The sequence below is a fragment of the Rhinopithecus roxellana genome, chromosome 13, assembly GCF_007565055.1.
Source record: "Rhinopithecus roxellana isolate Shanxi Qingling chromosome 13, ASM756505v1, whole genome shotgun sequence".
Taxonomy (NCBI): domain Eukaryota; kingdom Metazoa; phylum Chordata; class Mammalia; order Primates; family Cercopithecidae; genus Rhinopithecus; species Rhinopithecus roxellana.
The window spans coordinates 110,181,678-110,199,245 of NC_044561.1; the positions used below are offsets into that span (position 1 = coordinate 110,181,678).

The window sequence follows — 17,568 nt, forward strand, 5'->3', positions numbered from 1 at the left end:
TTTTCCCCCAGATGTTTTTCTCTTTTCTCTTACATACTCAAATTGTCCAGTTAATTAAGGAAAACATTGTAGTGGATTTCTTTAGTGAAGCTTTTGCTGGCTGTGAGATTTGAGAGCAAGATTGTATAGCTCTTGGCACAAGATGGGAAAGCAGCACTTTCCTGTGTTTACAGGCTCCCAAATCTGGCATCAGTGTTTCTTCAAATAGTATCCCCTCCTTGTTCCTCACACCAGGGCATAAAGGAGAGCCTAGAAAAATCTAATTCATTTGTGATTCAGGTATCACAAATTAGTCAATAATTTCACGTTTCCTTTGTCCACATATTTCCCTTACATCTCACCCAGACAGAGTAAAGAGTCCATGTTTCAAGATCTATGCCGCCTGCCATTGCTTGCCTCCTCAAGCTCGGTTTGAATTGTGTCTATAGAATACTTTACATGCAAGGGCTCTGGAAGTATTTGGTTGGATGAGATCGTTTCCTTCTTTTTTCTCCCTCATTCTCTCCCCTCATTGAAATAATGGGGGATTATGGGAAAAAGTAGAGTTGGAGTTGGGTACTTCCGCCACCAGCTTTGTGACTTCAATCAGACTAATTAACCTCTCAGAGCCTTTACTTTCTCGCCTGTGAAAGATGTGAGAATTACATGAGGATAAATGGAGCAATTACAGTGCACAAACTATGTGTTCCATCAGTTTATTTAAATTTAGCAAGATTTACTGAGTATCTGCTGTATATAGCATTGTAGTAGACTTAGGATATAGAAAGATGAATGAAGCAAGGTGCCTGTCTTTCAGGAACTTGGCTTTTTCTTAGCCAGTGGAAGAGAGGAACAGTGAATAATCAGTTATCAACAGGGCAAAGGGCTAGATTCAAACCTTCTACTTGATTCTTTGAGCAGCTGCCATGGACTAGACCTAGGGTAAGGCCTGTCACATATTTTCATTTACTCTTTAGAACTTATCCCCATTTCATAAGTGAGGAAACCAAAACACTGAGAGGGAGGATGACAAAAATATGCAGCAGACCGTGTCTTCAGATGTGGCTTTACTTATTGGCTGTGCTTAAGAATCCGTTACCAGATGGATCATCCCTTCTCAATGACAGAAAACTAGGTGTTTCCTTAGTTATCTTCCTTGGTGTGCCTCAGGGCTACCTAAGGGCAGTCTCCCTAGGACACAGATTGTGCACAGGAGGTACATGAAGTAGTAAAAGCATCATTTCACCTAAGGAGAAGGAAGCCTGGTTTTTGCCTTTGCCTCCACTGCTGCATAGCTGTGTGGTCTTGGCTGAGTCACTAAGGTCTTGAACATCAGCTGTATGGTGTGGCTACTGAAAGTTTCTTATCTGTCTCAACATGTCTGACTCCATTAAGGGAAATGCAGTAGCTTTCTGTGCATCCCATACAAATAGAAGATATTTTATTGTGTTGATTATTCCTTTTAAGAGGGAACTATAAATTCTTTATAAGTAGTAGTTTCATAAAAGCTTAGCAAGGAAACAGGAATGTTTTGAGGTCAACATAAAATGTGACTGGTGAACATTCCAGCGAAACATCTTTTGGTGCATTGGCCTAGAAATGTGTTTTGGCTTGAATGAACTGCTGACCTGACTTAAGATGGCATTCTCGTGAGTTGTCTGAGTACCACAGAGAAGGAGAAAGAGCACAGGGCTTGGTTTCAGATGGTCTGTGTTCAAGTGCTAACACTGTCACTCACCAGCCTTTTAACCTTGAATTTTACTTTGTCTCCTTGAGCTCCAGTTGACTCATCTGAAGTTAGAGAGAATGATGCCTGCCTTTTACTTACCTCAGGGTCACTTTAAGACTTAAAAGAGATAATGGGATGGAAGAGCACCTTGTAAACCATAGATTGCCGCTTTTTTACTTACTTTGTTCATTCAAATAGTGGAGAAGTAAGTATGGGAACGGGAACATTTTGGGGACCATTTTGTAACATCCCTCTCTCCTTTTGCTTCGCTGTTCTTGCAGGTGGATGGGCAGGTGGTAGCACTGCTGGTACAGAATCTGGAGCGCCTGGATGAGTCTGTGAAAGAGGAGGCAGATGGCGTCCACAACACTCTGGGTGAGAGGAAGGGTGCTTGCCATTGCCTGAGTTGCTTTGTGTTTGTTTTGGGACTTTGTGCTCATTTCCCTTCCTTCTTCATAATAGAGTCAATAGCAGGAGTGTTTTCCTTCCTTCTGCTCCCAAACTGCCTTCTCAGAAGTGAAGACCTTTGTGTAAATTTCATATAACTGCAGCTTTTGTTTGGCTTGTGGGTAATAAAAGCAGAAATCCACGAAGTAGGTAACCTTCCTAGTCAGAAACTGCTGGCTCTGGTTAGCAGGCCTTTGCCTCCAAAAGTTAGGATGAAGTCTATGCTGGTTGATTTTGTTTCCTTTGGAATGTGTATATTTAAACACTTTAAATCATTTTAAGTTGGTTTTTCTTATCACTTTCCTTCAATGGAACTGCAAACTTTTGGACCACTCTGTACCTTTGTAGGACATTTTATTTGAAAAAGAGTTAGTGTTTCTTTCTCTTCTTAGGTATAGTAGGTATAGACTACCATGTAAACTGTGAGTTGAAATATTGCTACTACTTGACTGTCCCTACATCAGATTTTCATTTAAAATGATTCCTCTGTAGTATTTCTCCTCTTCTCCTCCTTAAATCTCCCCAGTCTTTCCTTTTGTAAAGTTGTTGAACCAATATCCTATTTAAAATTGTGTTTTGGGGGTAGCCCTCTTTATTACTGGTCACTGTCTTATAAAACCAGAGATGACATATCTGTAAGCAGAGCTTGAGAAATGAACGAGGCCCAGTGGAAGCAGAAAATTTGATGAGATTAGATTTTTAGTTTTAGCTCCTTTGTGTACCACGTATTTCTATTGTAGTTCTGGACTCTTTTCCTTGAGGATTATCATAAAGAAGGGGAAAGATGGGCACCTGGGGGTAAGAGGAGGATCACAACACTCTGTAATCTGGGTTGGCTATAGTCTAGAGCCAGAATTTGGCATTGCCATTTGTTAGCAGAATGCTGAATTTTGCGGTATCAAAAGTCTGTTAACTGACTACTGACTGTCTGTTAATAAAAAGTACCAGCCTGCCAGTCTACAGAGATCTTTTTGCAGCTTGGCCAGCTACTAACAGTTCAAGAGATTCTTCCCTCTCTCTCGCTTATTGAGTGCCTGGTGTTTGTCAGGCACTGTGCTAGGTCCTAGGGTAGATTATGGTAAAGTAGGCATGGTTCTGCTCCTGACAGGGCAGACAGATAGGTGAGTCTTGAAAAGAAAGGAAAGACAATGCTGGGTGACAGATGGTATCATAGGAGTCAGTACTGTGATGTGGGAATGAAGCACTGTGGGAATGAAGAAGAGCCTCCAAATTGCTGGATAGGAGCAGCTAGCTCCTGTGCGTGACTGTGGCTGAATATGAAGACAGGTGCATTTTGACAGGTGGAGGAGTGGGAGAAGGGCCCTCAGGCAGGGGAGTATCATTTGCAAAGTCATGAATGGGGCTGGGATTTGAGGAAAGACTGGAAATGGCCTGTGACAGTCAGAGGTGGGAGATGGAACTGGAGGAGTAAGTTTGTCCAGATAATGGAAGACCTTGTAAACCATGGCAGGAAGCTTGGATTTTGTTCAAGTGAACAATAGGAAACCATCTAAAATAGAAGCAGAAGAATAGGATAAAGGCATGGAAGATTAAAACGAATGAGTTGATTTTTGTAGGAAATGGCAGAAAGTAATTCAGGGTGTCGTAGTGCTCTTCATCTCTCAGGGTTTCATTGCTCCTCTGCTCCCACAGCTTCGTGCTTCCCCTGCCTGGTCATCCTTTAACTTGCCACTGTGGAGGCTGATGTGGGCAAAGGAGTGAGAAAGAAGATAGGAGGTGTGGTGATTTCTTCAGCCCTTTCTTCTTCAAAATTCACACCCAGTGTGTTCTGGGTATTGTGCGTAGGGAACACAGAAGTATAGTTGTTTCATGATAGTAACATATTCCAGGATATGGAGTGGAAGAGGGGCTGAAAGAAATGAAACCGTTTGATATTAAGGACTCCAGGTGATTAAAAAAAAAGTTCTCCTTTTTAGTATCATAGTCATGCAATAACTTTTTTTTCCTCCTAATTTTTAATTTTTCTATTAAGCAACACTTTGGCTATTGTAGGAGATAGCAGGACCATATATATTTGCTTCCTAGTACCTGGGAGTTACCTCTGCCAGCATGACCTTTCCCCTCTGTGCATGTTATTTTGTTCAATTAAAAAGACCATACTTGCCTGCTTTGCAGTATTCTTGCTTCCACCTGATGCAGGGAAGTAGAACTGCAAATGGATGAATCAGGGAAGGAAGAGACTCGGAGTTCACCAACCCCTGATTTTTCCCTAAGGCTTTTGCCTAGCTCCCTGTCTCTTTGGTTATGGGTTTCTGGGACTCATTCAGGACTGGGTGGAACTTCTTAGGCAGATATCCACCCTTTTGTGTGTTCTGCTCTAGTGTTCCCTATTAGCATAGAAAATCTATCACTTAGCCCTTTTGTGAGTTCCACCATTTTCAGTTATGAGTTTTACTTATAGCATAACTGGAAGAAGAAAACCACAGCAACTCCCTGGTTAATCTGAAAATGACAACCCAGCATCTGGCTGGGAGGAATGCAGGGAAGTGGGGAGAGGAATAACATGCCTGTCATGGGAAGCAAGCTTGTTGCAGACAGAAACAAAGTTGTCCTCCCAAATGACTGGTGTCTGTCTCCCTTCAGCTATTGTGGAAAACATGGCTGAGTTCCGGCCTGAGATGTGTACAGAGGGTGCCCAGCAGGGTCTTCTACAGTGGCTGTTGAAGAGGCTGAAGGTGAGTTTGGCTGTGGGGAACTGCAGCTCACACCTATCTTTGCTCTGGGCGTGATTGATGCTGGGTTATTGGCATAGACTGTTATGCTGGGCCATATGATCTAGTTTGGGAAGCTTCTGGTACCTCTTGCTTCTTTCTTCTCCATTTTTGTTTGTTTTAAAACAAGAGGCTTTAAAAATAGTCTTAGTACCTCTGAAAATACAAACATGTTATAAATGCAAATCCATGTGATACAGAAGGTATAAAACTGAAAAGATCCCCTCTGCTGATCCCTTGTAGTTCCACTTCCCAGAGGCAGTCACTGTTAATAATATCATATCCATTGTCCCAGAAATTTTCTGTGTATGTAGGAGAGTGTGTGTTTCACAAACAGAATTATATAATATTTTCTTATGCAAGTTGATTTTCTCACTGAACTAATTGTTGCCTAGTTAGTATTCCACCACACAGATGTACCAAAATTAATCTCATCATTCCCACTGGTAAGTTTGTACTGTTATCAACAGTGCAGCTGTGAATACAGTAGTCCCCTCTTATCTGTGGTTTTATGTTCCACGTTTTAGTTACTCACAGTTAGCCATGGTCTGAAAACAGGTAAGTATAGTATATACTAAAAGGTATTTTGAGAGAGAGAGACCACATTCACAAAACTTTTATTACAGTATGTTATTACAATAGTTCTATTTTATTATTGTTGTTAATCTCTTACTGTGCCTAATTTATAAATTAAACTTTTTTTTTTTTTGAAACTAAGTCTCACTCACTCTGTTGCCCAGGGTGGAGTGCAGTGGCGTGATCTCAGCTCACTGCAACCTCTGCCTCCTGGGTTAAGGTGATTTCCCTGCCTCAGCCTCCCAAGTAGCTGGGATTATAGGTGTGCATCACCACGCCTGGCTGATTTTTGTATTTTTAGTAGAGATGGGGTTTCACCATGTTGGCCAGGCTGGTCTCAAACTTCTGATCTCAAGTGATCCACCCGCCTCGGTCTCCCAGAGTGCTGGGATTACGGGTGTGAAACACCGTGCCTGGCCTATAAATTAAACTTTATTATAGGTACATATATAGGAAAAAACATAGTAAATATAGAATTTATCTGTAGTTTCAGGTATCCATTGGGGGCCTTGGATCCTATCCCCCACAGATAAGGGGGGGACTACTGTATATACAAACTTTTTAAAGTACACATTTGTCTCAGTTTATCTGTATAATAAATTCATAGAAGTAGAATTGATAGGCCAAAGGCTATGCACATTAACATTTTTTGTAGTATTGCAAAATTATTCCCACTGATTTATCACATCCCACTGATAGATCAGCTGCCCCACTGATTGAGAGTTATCTGTTTCCCTCTGCTTCTAGCTAATCTGATGGTGAAAACTGGTATTATTTTAATTTGTAATTTTAAAATCAAGTGAAGTGTGTTGGCTTCTTGTTGTTGATTAGCCATTTGTATTCATGTCTTTTAGCTTCATATTTATATTCTTTGTCCATATTTCTATTGGATTGTTCATTATCTTTCCTTCTTAGCTTAGTCCTTGTGATTGTCTTTTTAACAGTTAGTACTGTCTAATAGAGTAAATGGGGGAAAGAAGAGGCAGGAGCTCCTCTCAGAACAGTTTTAACCAAAGGTGTGATGGGAGGCAGTTTGGAACTGCTTATATGCTACTGAAATGGTCCTCAGGCAGGCAAGAATCCCAACTTTTTGGTGAGAAGGAGGCACTTGTTTGTAGCTAAAGTCATGCTCTAATTAATGGCTTTGCTCTGCTTCAGAGTGTCATAAACATCCAGAAAGTCTGGGCTGTATCAGGTCAGATTTGTCCTGCACTGTCTTGGCAGGGCTAAAGGAGAAGGTTCTGCCTAAGATATCATATGCTCCTTGGTTTTCTCCATTTTTGACACTCTAGTCTTTTCCAATTGTGTTTATTCAACCATTTGTTCCCATTAAATCTGTAATCTTGATTTACATAACATATTGGCTCAAGGATGCTCAGCTAGCCCAGCTGCTACCATTAGTGGGTATGGGCACATTTGCCTAGCAGAGGTCAGTAAACTCTAACTCCCTTCAACCCCCATCCCTCTTGCCTTTGAGTCTTGCATCCAGCAAGTAGTTAATTCGTGCATTGTCATTTGCAACTTCCTTTTGACTTCCTCTCTTGAGTCTAAATATCCTTTGGTTTTAGAAATAGACTTGTTTCTCATTTAATTTCCTTTACATCTCTCTAAACTCAGTTTCTTCTTTCCTCAGTATTCAACACGTTTTTATCCTCCAAAACCTTGAGATGTTTTGGGAGCAACAAGTGGAAGAGAGGAAAGTAGAGCACTGAGTTTTAAGGGGGTGGCGTAGATGTCAGGGACCTGAGTTGTTGGGGGAGTAACCACAGGTTAGGGACGCAACCTTAAAATATACAAAATAATTCAATCCTTTTTTTTTTTTTTTGTCTCTGTTATGTCAGGACAGATTTTTCCAAGTTACTTGAGACTTAATACTCATTCAAAGATCTTCATTAAACTACAATGTCAGACCTTCTGCCTTTTGACAGTTGTTGAAACTTCCCAGAGTCTTTTTTTTTTTTAATTGGTAACATTGGAAGGGAAATTGACTTTTGAGTGTGTGACTTGGATGCCATTACCCTTATGATCATAATGAAGGGGCCCATTTGATAGTTTAGCAAACTATTGACTCTTGCCACATAGGCACTGCATTGGTGTGATCCTCAGGGCATAAACAACCATGTTGCTGTCTCTGAAACAGTTTTCAAGCTTTTAGGGATATTTAAACATCAAAATGCTATTTGGGTTTTTTACTGGTAAGCAAGTGCTTTTAGAAGAAAACTGTACTGCCCAGGCTTAATTAATCCTTTCATTAATTAGTTAATGAAATAAATCCTGCTTAAGAGTGAGGCCAGCAAGAGGGTATGTCCTTCACAGCAATGCCTTGCTCTTATTTCTCATAATCGAGGGAAGTACTTGTTATAATCTTCACTCTCTTCAACATCATGGTGACTCTTAGTGAGTCCTGGACCCAGATCCTGACTTTCACTTATTAGCTGTGTAACTGTGGGTAACAGCCTCTTAACTTTTCTGGCCTGTTTTCTCCTTTGAAAAACGGGGATCATACTCCCTGCCCTTCCAATCTCACAAGGTTATTGTGAAATCAAATATGAGAATGCTTTTAAATTGTAAAGATGTTATAGCAGTGGGCTTCAGCTGGGGGTTTGTATTAAGATCACCAGTGGAACTGAAAAAATAGATTCCCACACTGTACCCTAGACCTACTATCTTAGTCTCTGTCTTTGGTATATTTTAGAAATGTTTCAAACACATGTGATTCTAATGTACAACTCTCACTAAGATCCACTTGTCTCTGGAAATGTGGACCTTCTTGTTAACGATTTTACTCTGGAGACAAATTTAAAACTCCATTTTCACTATGCCATTCCCCATTCAGAAACTTACCTGGAGTGATGCTGTGCCTTCTACATCAGATCCCACCTTCTCTGCCTCTTACCCTGACCCAGTTTGACCTTTTCATTTTTCAGTTTTGAAACATTGGCCTTTGTTACCTTTTAGATACCTTTTTTTTTTTTTTTTTAAATCTATCCCCTGCTCTGCAAAGGTCAAAATTATCTTGAGCTCTGTGTCTGGCTTTGTTCCTGCTTCTGACTCTATCAGGAATGACTGGCTCCTCTCTTCCATTCGTATTTCTAAATTTTACACACCCTTCATGAAACAGCTTAAATCCCTAATCTTCACTTTTAGAACTAAAAGGAAATCTGTAAGTTCTACTGTAGATAAAAAATTTAAAATTGAGACCTGTCGATATTAAGTGCCTTGCCCAAACCCCTGTAGCTAGTTAGAGATAGAACTAGGATTAAGACCCAAGCCTCCAGAATTTTCTTTATGCCCCTTTCCATAGTACTTCGCCTCCAGTCTGTACTGCCCACTTTCTTTTATAAAAAAATCAACCCCTTCATCTTTTTCCAATGGGTTCTCTTGTGAGAGTTAGCCTATCTGGGTTCTAGCATCTACCCGCAACTGTGTGATGCTCTTGGAGCATCTTCTCTCCATCTGTAAAGTGGAGATGAATCCATCACCTGGCCAACTTGAATATTCTTATGTGTGCTGATTTTCTTTCTCCAAATATCTCTAAATTTTATAATTACAAGGACTGTGTCTATGTCATATCTGTATCTCCTCCCAGCTGTTCTCGAACTGTGTTTCCCAACCAGGAGCATCAGCATCACCTAGCACCTTGTTAGAAATGCAAATTCTTGGGTCCACCCAGACCCACTGAATCTGCAAAGTTGGAGTAGAGCCTGGTAGTCTGTGTTTTTGTTGTTGTTGTTGTTGTTTGAGACGGAGTCTCGCTCTGTCGCCCAGGCTGGAGTGCAGCAGTGCAATCTTGGGTCACTGCAAGTTCCGCCTCCCAGGTTCACGCCATTCTCCTGCCTCAGCCACCTGAGTAGCTGGGACTAGAGGCGCCTGCCACCACACCCAGCTATCTTTTTGTATTTTTAGTAGAGATGGAGTTTCACCATGTTAGCCAGGATGGTCTTGATCTCCTGACCTCTTGATCCACCCTCCTTGGCCTCCCAAAGTGCTGGGATTACAGGTGTGAGCCACCGCACCTGGGCCAGTCTGTGTTTTAATAAGCCCTCAAAGTGATTCTGATGTAAGCTAAAGTCTGAGAACCAAGGTCCTAGAGTACTTATGTCTAGATTACTTGATAAAACCTTGCAATTTGACTGATCATCCCATATTTATTCAGTAATCCTTGAGTAATTCTTAAGTGAGGGACACATTGGTGACAGCATTGTAGTGTTGGATTTCTCCTTTTGTACTGGTAACCTAGCAGTATATAGAGATATTCATGGATCTCTTCATCCAACAAATCAAACCTCACTAATTTATTCTAATGAGGATAAAAACCACTGCAGATGATTGCATTAAATGGATTAACAGATAAGTAGATAACAGTAGTGTGAGAGATGCTGCATCACAATTAATGTTTTTAATGGGGAATACAAGCTTATTAGCATATTACATACTATTGAAAATAACAGCAAAACCAAGTGTTATTTTTCTTTTCTAAAGAAACAAAATTAAGATTACCTCTTGTTACCCAGTTAAACCAATGCTTCAGAAACAGTTGCAGCATTCAGTTAAGTTGTATTTTATGTACAACTGGTTGATGCTAAAGTTCTTAGCCTGTATGACCAGAGGTTGGGATTTTGTAGGGCACAATCTGCTTTGACAATTGTACGGTGCTGTAGATATGTCTGAACCTGCCCCATGTGTTCCAGGTACCAGAGGTGAGCTACAGTTATAACCTGCAGCTTCTGGCTGTGGGTGGTAGCATAATTGTTTTGTACTTTCCAGAAAAGCAGCAGCTCCCAAAAAGGTGAAGTTTAATTTTATTCAAGGCTAGTACATGCTGAGTACAAACCTATGCATGACTCTATAATTACTCTGACAGCTGAAAGATTTAAGAGAGCCAGGCTCCTGGATGGAAGAGAACCCTGCAAGTTCCAAGTCCCGCTGATTAACTTTGCAAAATCCAAGAGACTATACCTGCTAAGTAAAATCTCCTTTCTCCTGATTTTGATTAAATGTCTTTGAAATTTGGCAGTTTGGTATTGTGCAATCTCTGGTTGAGATTTAAACAGAAATAAAATATCCTTTGTAAGTTTTGTCTTTGGCTAGACAGGAAAGATTACTTTCCTTTATTCCCACCTGGCCTAATTTCTTCTATTTCTTTTCTACCAGATTAAAACATCTGGTTGTCATCATCATCATCATCATCATCACTAAGTTTTCACCATCTGATATGAGTTTCATGTATTGACTGTGCACTACATGCTAAAGTGTTTTTCTAGAACCTTCTTTCCTTCCTTTCTTTTTCTTCTTTTCCTTTCTTTCTGTCTCTCTCTCTCTCTCTTTTTTTTTTTTAGGCAGGGTCTCACACTGTTGGCCAGGCTGGAGTGCATTGGTACCATCACTGCTCACTGCAGCCTCTACCTACCAGGCCCAAGTGATTTTCCAACCTCAGCCTCCCAAGTAGCTGGAACTTCAGGTACACACCACCACACCTGTCTAATGTTTGTATTTTTTTTTAGAGATGGGGTCTCACTATGTTGCCCAGGCTGGTCTTGAACTCCTGGGCTCAAGTGATCCTCCCACCTCAGCTTCCCAAAGTGCTGGGATTACAGGTGTGAGCCACTGGGCCTGGCCACATACATTATTTCTAATCCTCACAACCCTGCCAAGAGGGTGCAGCTATCCCCAGTTTACAGATAAAGAAAGAATCCCAGAGAGAGGAAATGGTGTTGCTCAAACCACATGGGAACCACGTGGGAGAGCCTGTGAGCACTGGGCCTTGGCATCTCTGAAGCCACCTCCTCTCGCCAAGCTGCTTCCCAGCTGGTACTGCTTTTAGGTTCTGAAGCATTGCAGAGCTCAGAGTTGGGGAGTTATTGGGCCTCATCATTTTGGTTTCCTGATTAGATTCTTCCTTCATGCCAGTTTCTCAATCAGAACTTACGTTTTAATTAAAAAATGATGAAGTTATCAGTCTGGTTTTTAAAAACTTACTTTGGGTAGATTGGAAGCTCTTAGTAGTGTCTTACAGCAGAAGGTGGAGATTTTCTGCGGAACCAGGAATTCTCAATAGCAAGAAACTCAGCTGGTCAGTGCCTGTTACGTATATACCAGTTCCCTTAGTACAGCCACTTCATGAGGAAGATATTAATTTGGCCAGTCACAAAGCTGGTAACTGTTAGAGCTGAGATTCTAATGCAGATATTTCTGGTTATAATTGTCAGAAAAACTTGTGGTACCTACTGTGTGTTAGGTACTTTCATATTATGTTTTTAAATTCTCATAGTAACTCTCCAAATAAGTGGGTTTTTTTTTTTTTTCTATTTCTTCTTTCTTTTTTTCATGTCAGTGCCCTTAATTTAAAAAGTGCTATTTTTTATTTTCATTTTACAGATGAGGAAACTGAGATCAAGAACGTTCCTTGGGTCATGGATTCCCATTGTCAATTTACGGTGTTCTTAGTGTCTCAGTAATTTTGTTTTTACAGCACCGCTATGCCAAAAAGTACCTAATAGTCTCGTTTATTAAGTAGTTATGTCCAAACCATTTAATATGTATTTATGTCCTTACAATTTGTTAGCCATCTGAGAAGATAATACACACAAATTGAAAGAAAAAATATTTTTATTTCATTTTTAAATACCATAGTTACTTCCTAATGGTATGTGTGCCTTTTGGGTACTGCTCAAATCCTCCAACTTTAGGATCAGATTGAACACCACCGCCGTCATTCTGATTTCACATCCATTTTCACAGTTATTTTTGTCAGAGCAGCTATCCAAACATAGCTCCATAAAGATATGATGTCACCAGAAGAAATGTACCTTGAGCTTCTAGTTAATGCAGTGCCCAACAGATGTCACATTTCACTGTGTTCTCCATGAAATTTTAAAATACCCTGTGGTGAGTTCAGTGTGGCACCCCAGTTGCCACAGCACATAGTTGGAGCACTGCAGACTTGTTCACATAGGCAGTGGCGTGCTCATGAGTCAGCCTTAGGTGTGTCTAATGCCAGATCCGTGTGTTTTTTTTCTTTTTTGAAATTTGACATTTCTACAGAATTAATTTTAATTCAATGTAAGGTTTTTAAATGCCACAACAGTGGACAGGGTTCAGATCTAAGTCACCCCTGTTTGTTCTCTTGCTTAATTCTGTCTTCCCTATAGCAGGTGCCTAATAAGTATTTATTGAAAGGGATAAAAACTGCCTCCAACTTGAAAATAGGAGCTTACAAAATTGAATAAAGGACAAGAGGCATTAGATCCACAGAAAGGCCATGGCTCTAATGACCTACTGTCTTTTGGCTTCTTTCAGTTAAGTATCTTGTTTTAAACAAGAACCATGCATGGCCCTTGCAAAGTTAACGTTTAAGTTGGTGCGGCTTAAATCTTTTAAAATATAATAGCAATACTTGGCACTTATATAATTTGAGTGGGAAATTTTGTTCGCGAATCCTGGATTTTGATAGGGATGCTTACTCCTTGGCTTTTCACCTTCATGTTTTGATTTTCATTAATATGAAACCATTTTTCTTAAAGTGAAACATACCACAGATTGCATTAAGCCCTGACTATTATGCTGAATTTCTTGAAACAAGGCTTCAAGCTTGCCCCGGGAGCATATCTTACATTTAGCACATGTAAGACCTTGCATTTATAGATCATTTAACCTAAGATGGTCATACTTGGTTGACCTCCTGAAACCCTGTAGGCTGCACTTAGCTTGATGAGGGAGACGTGCACAGAAAACTGAAATGATGCTGAATATTGCTTGATTAGGTGCAACTCTTCCTCTTTAAGTACAAAACCAGTGTCTAAACAGATCTGTGAATGGTGGTAAGGTGATGGAAGTGTTAGTTCCAAAATAAATACTTCCCTTGTCTTTTCCAAGTACAGAAATTCTTTGTCATTTCAAAAACACAGATAGGTAGCAAAGGTTGCTGCTGATTAATAGTCATTGTTTACGTGCCTGCATTTTAAGGATCATAGACACCATAAATAAAAACACATCACTGAGACTCGCTCCTCTCTGTGCACCTTCATCCAAGGGGCAGTGATAATGGTGAGATATTTAAGTCTCACTACCGAAGCAACAGTGAGGACAGCCATGAAAGATAGTCTGTGCAGTAGATGTGTCCCCTCTGAAACTCCCAAGTAGCAGAGCATGCAGCAGGGAAAGAATTGTGGGTAGTAATTTGGGTGTTAAAATATTAACACATTTTTGCATATTTAATGTGGTTTCCTTTTTAAATAGTAGGCAGATTATGGCATGCTAGCAGATAGGTTTATGATTTCACATTAAATTTTAAGCATTAAAAAAATCCAGAAGGAACTACTTTGTGATAAATACATTCAGTTAATCAAGAATTGCTTTCTTTTCAACTTCTCTGCTCATATATTAACTAATTTATAGCCTAATTTCATGATTGTAGCTTGTGAATTAAGCTTCATGGTGAGTTTTAGTCTTAAAAGTTCAAAACTCTCATTCTTCTAGTTCATATTTGAGTACTATGGGCTAGACATATATAATCTCTGGACTCAAAATGGGAAATCTTGGAAGTCTTTACCGAGGAGGTAACCTTAATACCTGGGCATTAAGAATGTGAGAACCATTGTTTCAGTCTGTCACTTTACTTGGTTCTGGTCTCTTGAGAGCAGAGGCCAACGTTTTCCCCCTTAACTGCCTTTTCCCTTTCTAACTTCTCCTTCTCTCTAACTCAGATCGTAGCACTCATGAAAAATTTGTCCTGGGGAAGGAAGCAAGACCCCTTAATATTTTTCTCATTTCTCCTATTTCCCCATAGGCAAAGATGCCTTTCGACGCCAACAAACTGTATTGCAGTGAAGTGCTGGCCATATTGCTCCAGGACAATGATGGTGAGGCGCCCTCTCAGTATTGATATTCTGTTAGGATAGGAGCCAGGCTTGTTTCAGATCATGACAGCAAGCTCTCTTGCCTTTGGCATCCCCTTGCTCTCCCTCTCGCTCCCTGTGCTGCTTTTGTACTCTGTCAAGCTGTATTGATTTTGTTTGCTGATGTATCAGTGTTAGACGGCTGTAAAATCTGACAGTTAGGTTCATTTTTTTTTCTTCCTCTATTTTTTTCCCCCTTTTAGAAAACAGGGAATTGCTTGGGGAGCTGGATGGAATCGATGTGCTTCTTCAGCAGTTATCTGTGAGTAATTCTTATGCTTCCTCTCTGCTGTAAGATACATGGCCTGCTTTGAATGGGAGGTGGAGCTGGAAATTGTGGGAAGGAATGAGCCATGTGCTGCAAGCCATATGGAGTATGTTGGCAGGTTTGAGGATTATATGGAGGGACATGGTTTGCCTCCTTTTCTTAGTCATTTGCTCTTTATGGCCAGACATCACTGTGTGTCAGATATGAATTTTCTTCGTTTTCTGATATGATATTGTCAACTCAAAAAAGATGTGCCTCCTGCTTAAGTGTGTATGTTTTGGGCCAGGCATACCAAATTATTTTCATTTGACCCACTCCCAAGATTGTTCACCAACCTTCCTTTCAGTCTGCTGTGAAAATGGAGTATGTTCATTTAGGATCTGAATAAGCTCAAGGAGTCCAAGTTCCACTGCAGTGGGGTGGGGGTCAAGGGGAGGATAGGGAAGGATGTGGTGCTGAAGGCTGGACTGAGAGCTTGGAAACTGCCATTTTCTCACTGTAAGAAATGTAAATCCAGTTGAAATGTTATTCTGCTGGCATTCTGAAAATATTGTTAAGATTTCCTCTTATAAGTTTCATCTGTGTTATTCTAAAAACAGGACTGAAAATAGATCATTTGGATAAAATCTTGAGAGTGTTGGGAGAGTCTGAGATGTCAGTTTGCATACAGCTTCCATCTTGGTGCCAGCAGCCCGAGTGGCTTGGCCTCCACCCCAAAAATAGAGCTTTGAAATGCGAATCTGTTTCCAGTTCTGGGAAGGTGCTTAGTCCTTTTCCTGTGAGACTATTGATCTTCTCGTAGTAGACTGAATGGGTATGCATATACTGTTTAAAGGCTTCTCTTAACATGCCTTACATCTCTGGCAAAAAGAAGGCTTCTGCTATAAGCCCTTCCCATGAATTAAAGCTCCAGCTCCCCTGTGAGGGAATTCAGTGGCCTTGATTGTCAGGAAACGCTTCCTTATATTGAACCATGATTCACCCCCCTGGATTGTGGTTGCTTTTAGAAGGGGAAGAAATGAGATATGGTTGGGTTGGGCAAGTGGAGGGCTTTGAGGGTAGTTGGCAAAGTTGTTTCTCATCCTGGATAATGATTTCAGGGGTGTTCACTTCATTCATTTAGTTTTATATGTCCTTTATGGAGTTGTTCGGTATCTGTGTTATATTTCACAATAAAAAGGTTTTGGTTTTTATTTGGGTTTTGGTTTTTAAAAAAAATCTGCTTGCCTGGAACTGTCAATTACTGATGGACCCAGTGGTCAGTTGAGTGTTTTGGCTTTTTTTTGTTTGTTTGTTTGTTTGCATTTATTTAATATATGTGAATTGTTTAGTTTCTTTAAAATGGAAACTGATGAGAATTTTGTTTGGTGAGCTTCTGTTTCTTCAGCCGTAGAGTTATGACCCACAGGTTTTAGAAATTGTTGGATGGAGGCTCATGAAAAAACATTCTCTTACAGTTCTGTGCTTTGTGCTGTTTTTGCTTGACAGGTGTTTAAAAGACACAATCCCAGCACGGCTGAGGAGCAGGAGATGATGGAGAATCTATTTGATTCCCTTTGCTCCTGTCTAATGCTTAGTTCTAACCGTGAGCGCTTCCTGAAGGGCGAGGGTCTTCAGCTGATGAATCTCATGCTCAGGTATGTTTCGAAAGTCCTAGTTTTCCCACCTTTTTTGCCTGACTTTTCACTGTTAGCTTGAATTCAAGAGCATGTAGCTATGGTCATTTATTCTGTTGGGTTTCCTAGACTTTACCCTGAAGAGTAAAGTCTTCAAGCATGAGGATGTGTTTGTGTAGGTATGTGGTCTTTCCTAAAGTTAGAGTAGATGAATAAAAAGTATATTGTGTTCTGTTTGTGCCCTACTGTGGTGGTTGCTAATATGTCCACTCCACTGAAGGACGTTGGTGTTTTTCCTCTCCTTCCCATAGTGTGTTAGTTTTGGGGAAATCTAGTCATTACTTCTAAACTTGGACTAATTTTCTGTATATATCACATAGACCTATCTATGCCATATGTTTTTCTGTATTTTTATTGAAAGCAGTATATCATTCGTATTTTTCACTCCTCATTCAGTAATGAGTTGTACATGTGCTATATGCCTAGCTTAGGAAATATGAAAATGTGCAAGATAGTTCCAGAAACTTTTATTTATAGTACTTTCCTTGTATGTCTTATTATTTATACTCTAATTCCTGAAATTGGATCTTATATTAGTTTCACAGTTATTTTGTAGAATCCTAAAGTTAGAAGCAAAAAGGGAAGAGGATGCTTATACTGATAATTCTTGAGACCCTGTCTAGGAAGGGGAGTAGAGAAGTGTGTGGGGAAAGGCTGAGAGGATAACCAGAGTGTGCCATAGGGTCAAGGGACTTTAAAAAAAAAATGAGCATGTTTATGTGGTTGGAAGATTCTAGTCATTATGAAATTGTGCCCTACAGAAGGAGCAAGTTGAGATTTAAAGAAAAAACAAGAACAAGAAATGGAGCCAGAGTCTGCTGTCTTAAAACTTCAAGTGTACTGAAAGCTCTGTTGAACTAAGATATTTCTTTGGAAAGGTTTTTCAGAAATGCGATATATATTTGTTAAATAGAATTTAGAATACTAGCATACAAAACTGCTATTAAAACATTGACAAGGTACTATCTTAAGTGCTGGGCATACACAGAAATACCTAAGACAGAATTTCTGTCTCCACAAAGTTAGAAAAACAGTTCTGTGACCTAAACACAGCCTGTCTTTGGGTGTATATTTTCTTCTAGTCTTTTCTTCTATAATTTTTAACAACTTTTTAAGCCTGCCACACATACGATTTTCTATATTGCGACATTTCAAACATAGCATGCTGTTTCCCGTGCTGTGAATAATCTTCATGGGAGTTTTCAGTAACTGCATCATGGCCTCCAAGGGACTGTAGCTTAGTTGGTATTCTTCTGTTGCTGGC

At 40.1% G+C, this 17,568-nt stretch overlaps 1 protein-coding gene across 1 annotated transcript in view; it reads left to right on the forward strand.

Annotated features, from left to right (window-relative positions):
• CTNNBL1 (catenin beta like 1) overlaps positions 1 to 17,568 on the forward strand; it is a 179,201-nt gene that overhangs the window by 69,191 nt on the left and 92,442 nt on the right. Inside the window, exons 6-10 of the mRNA XM_010355334.2 lie at positions 1,990 to 2,083; positions 4,760 to 4,851; positions 14,252 to 14,324; positions 14,564 to 14,622; positions 16,117 to 16,265. Coding sequence (XP_010353636.1) covers positions 1,990 to 2,083; positions 4,760 to 4,851; positions 14,252 to 14,324; positions 14,564 to 14,622; positions 16,117 to 16,265 — 467 coding nt within the window. The remainder of the gene's footprint in view (positions 1 to 1,989; positions 2,084 to 4,759; positions 4,852 to 14,251; positions 14,325 to 14,563; positions 14,623 to 16,116; positions 16,266 to 17,568) is intronic.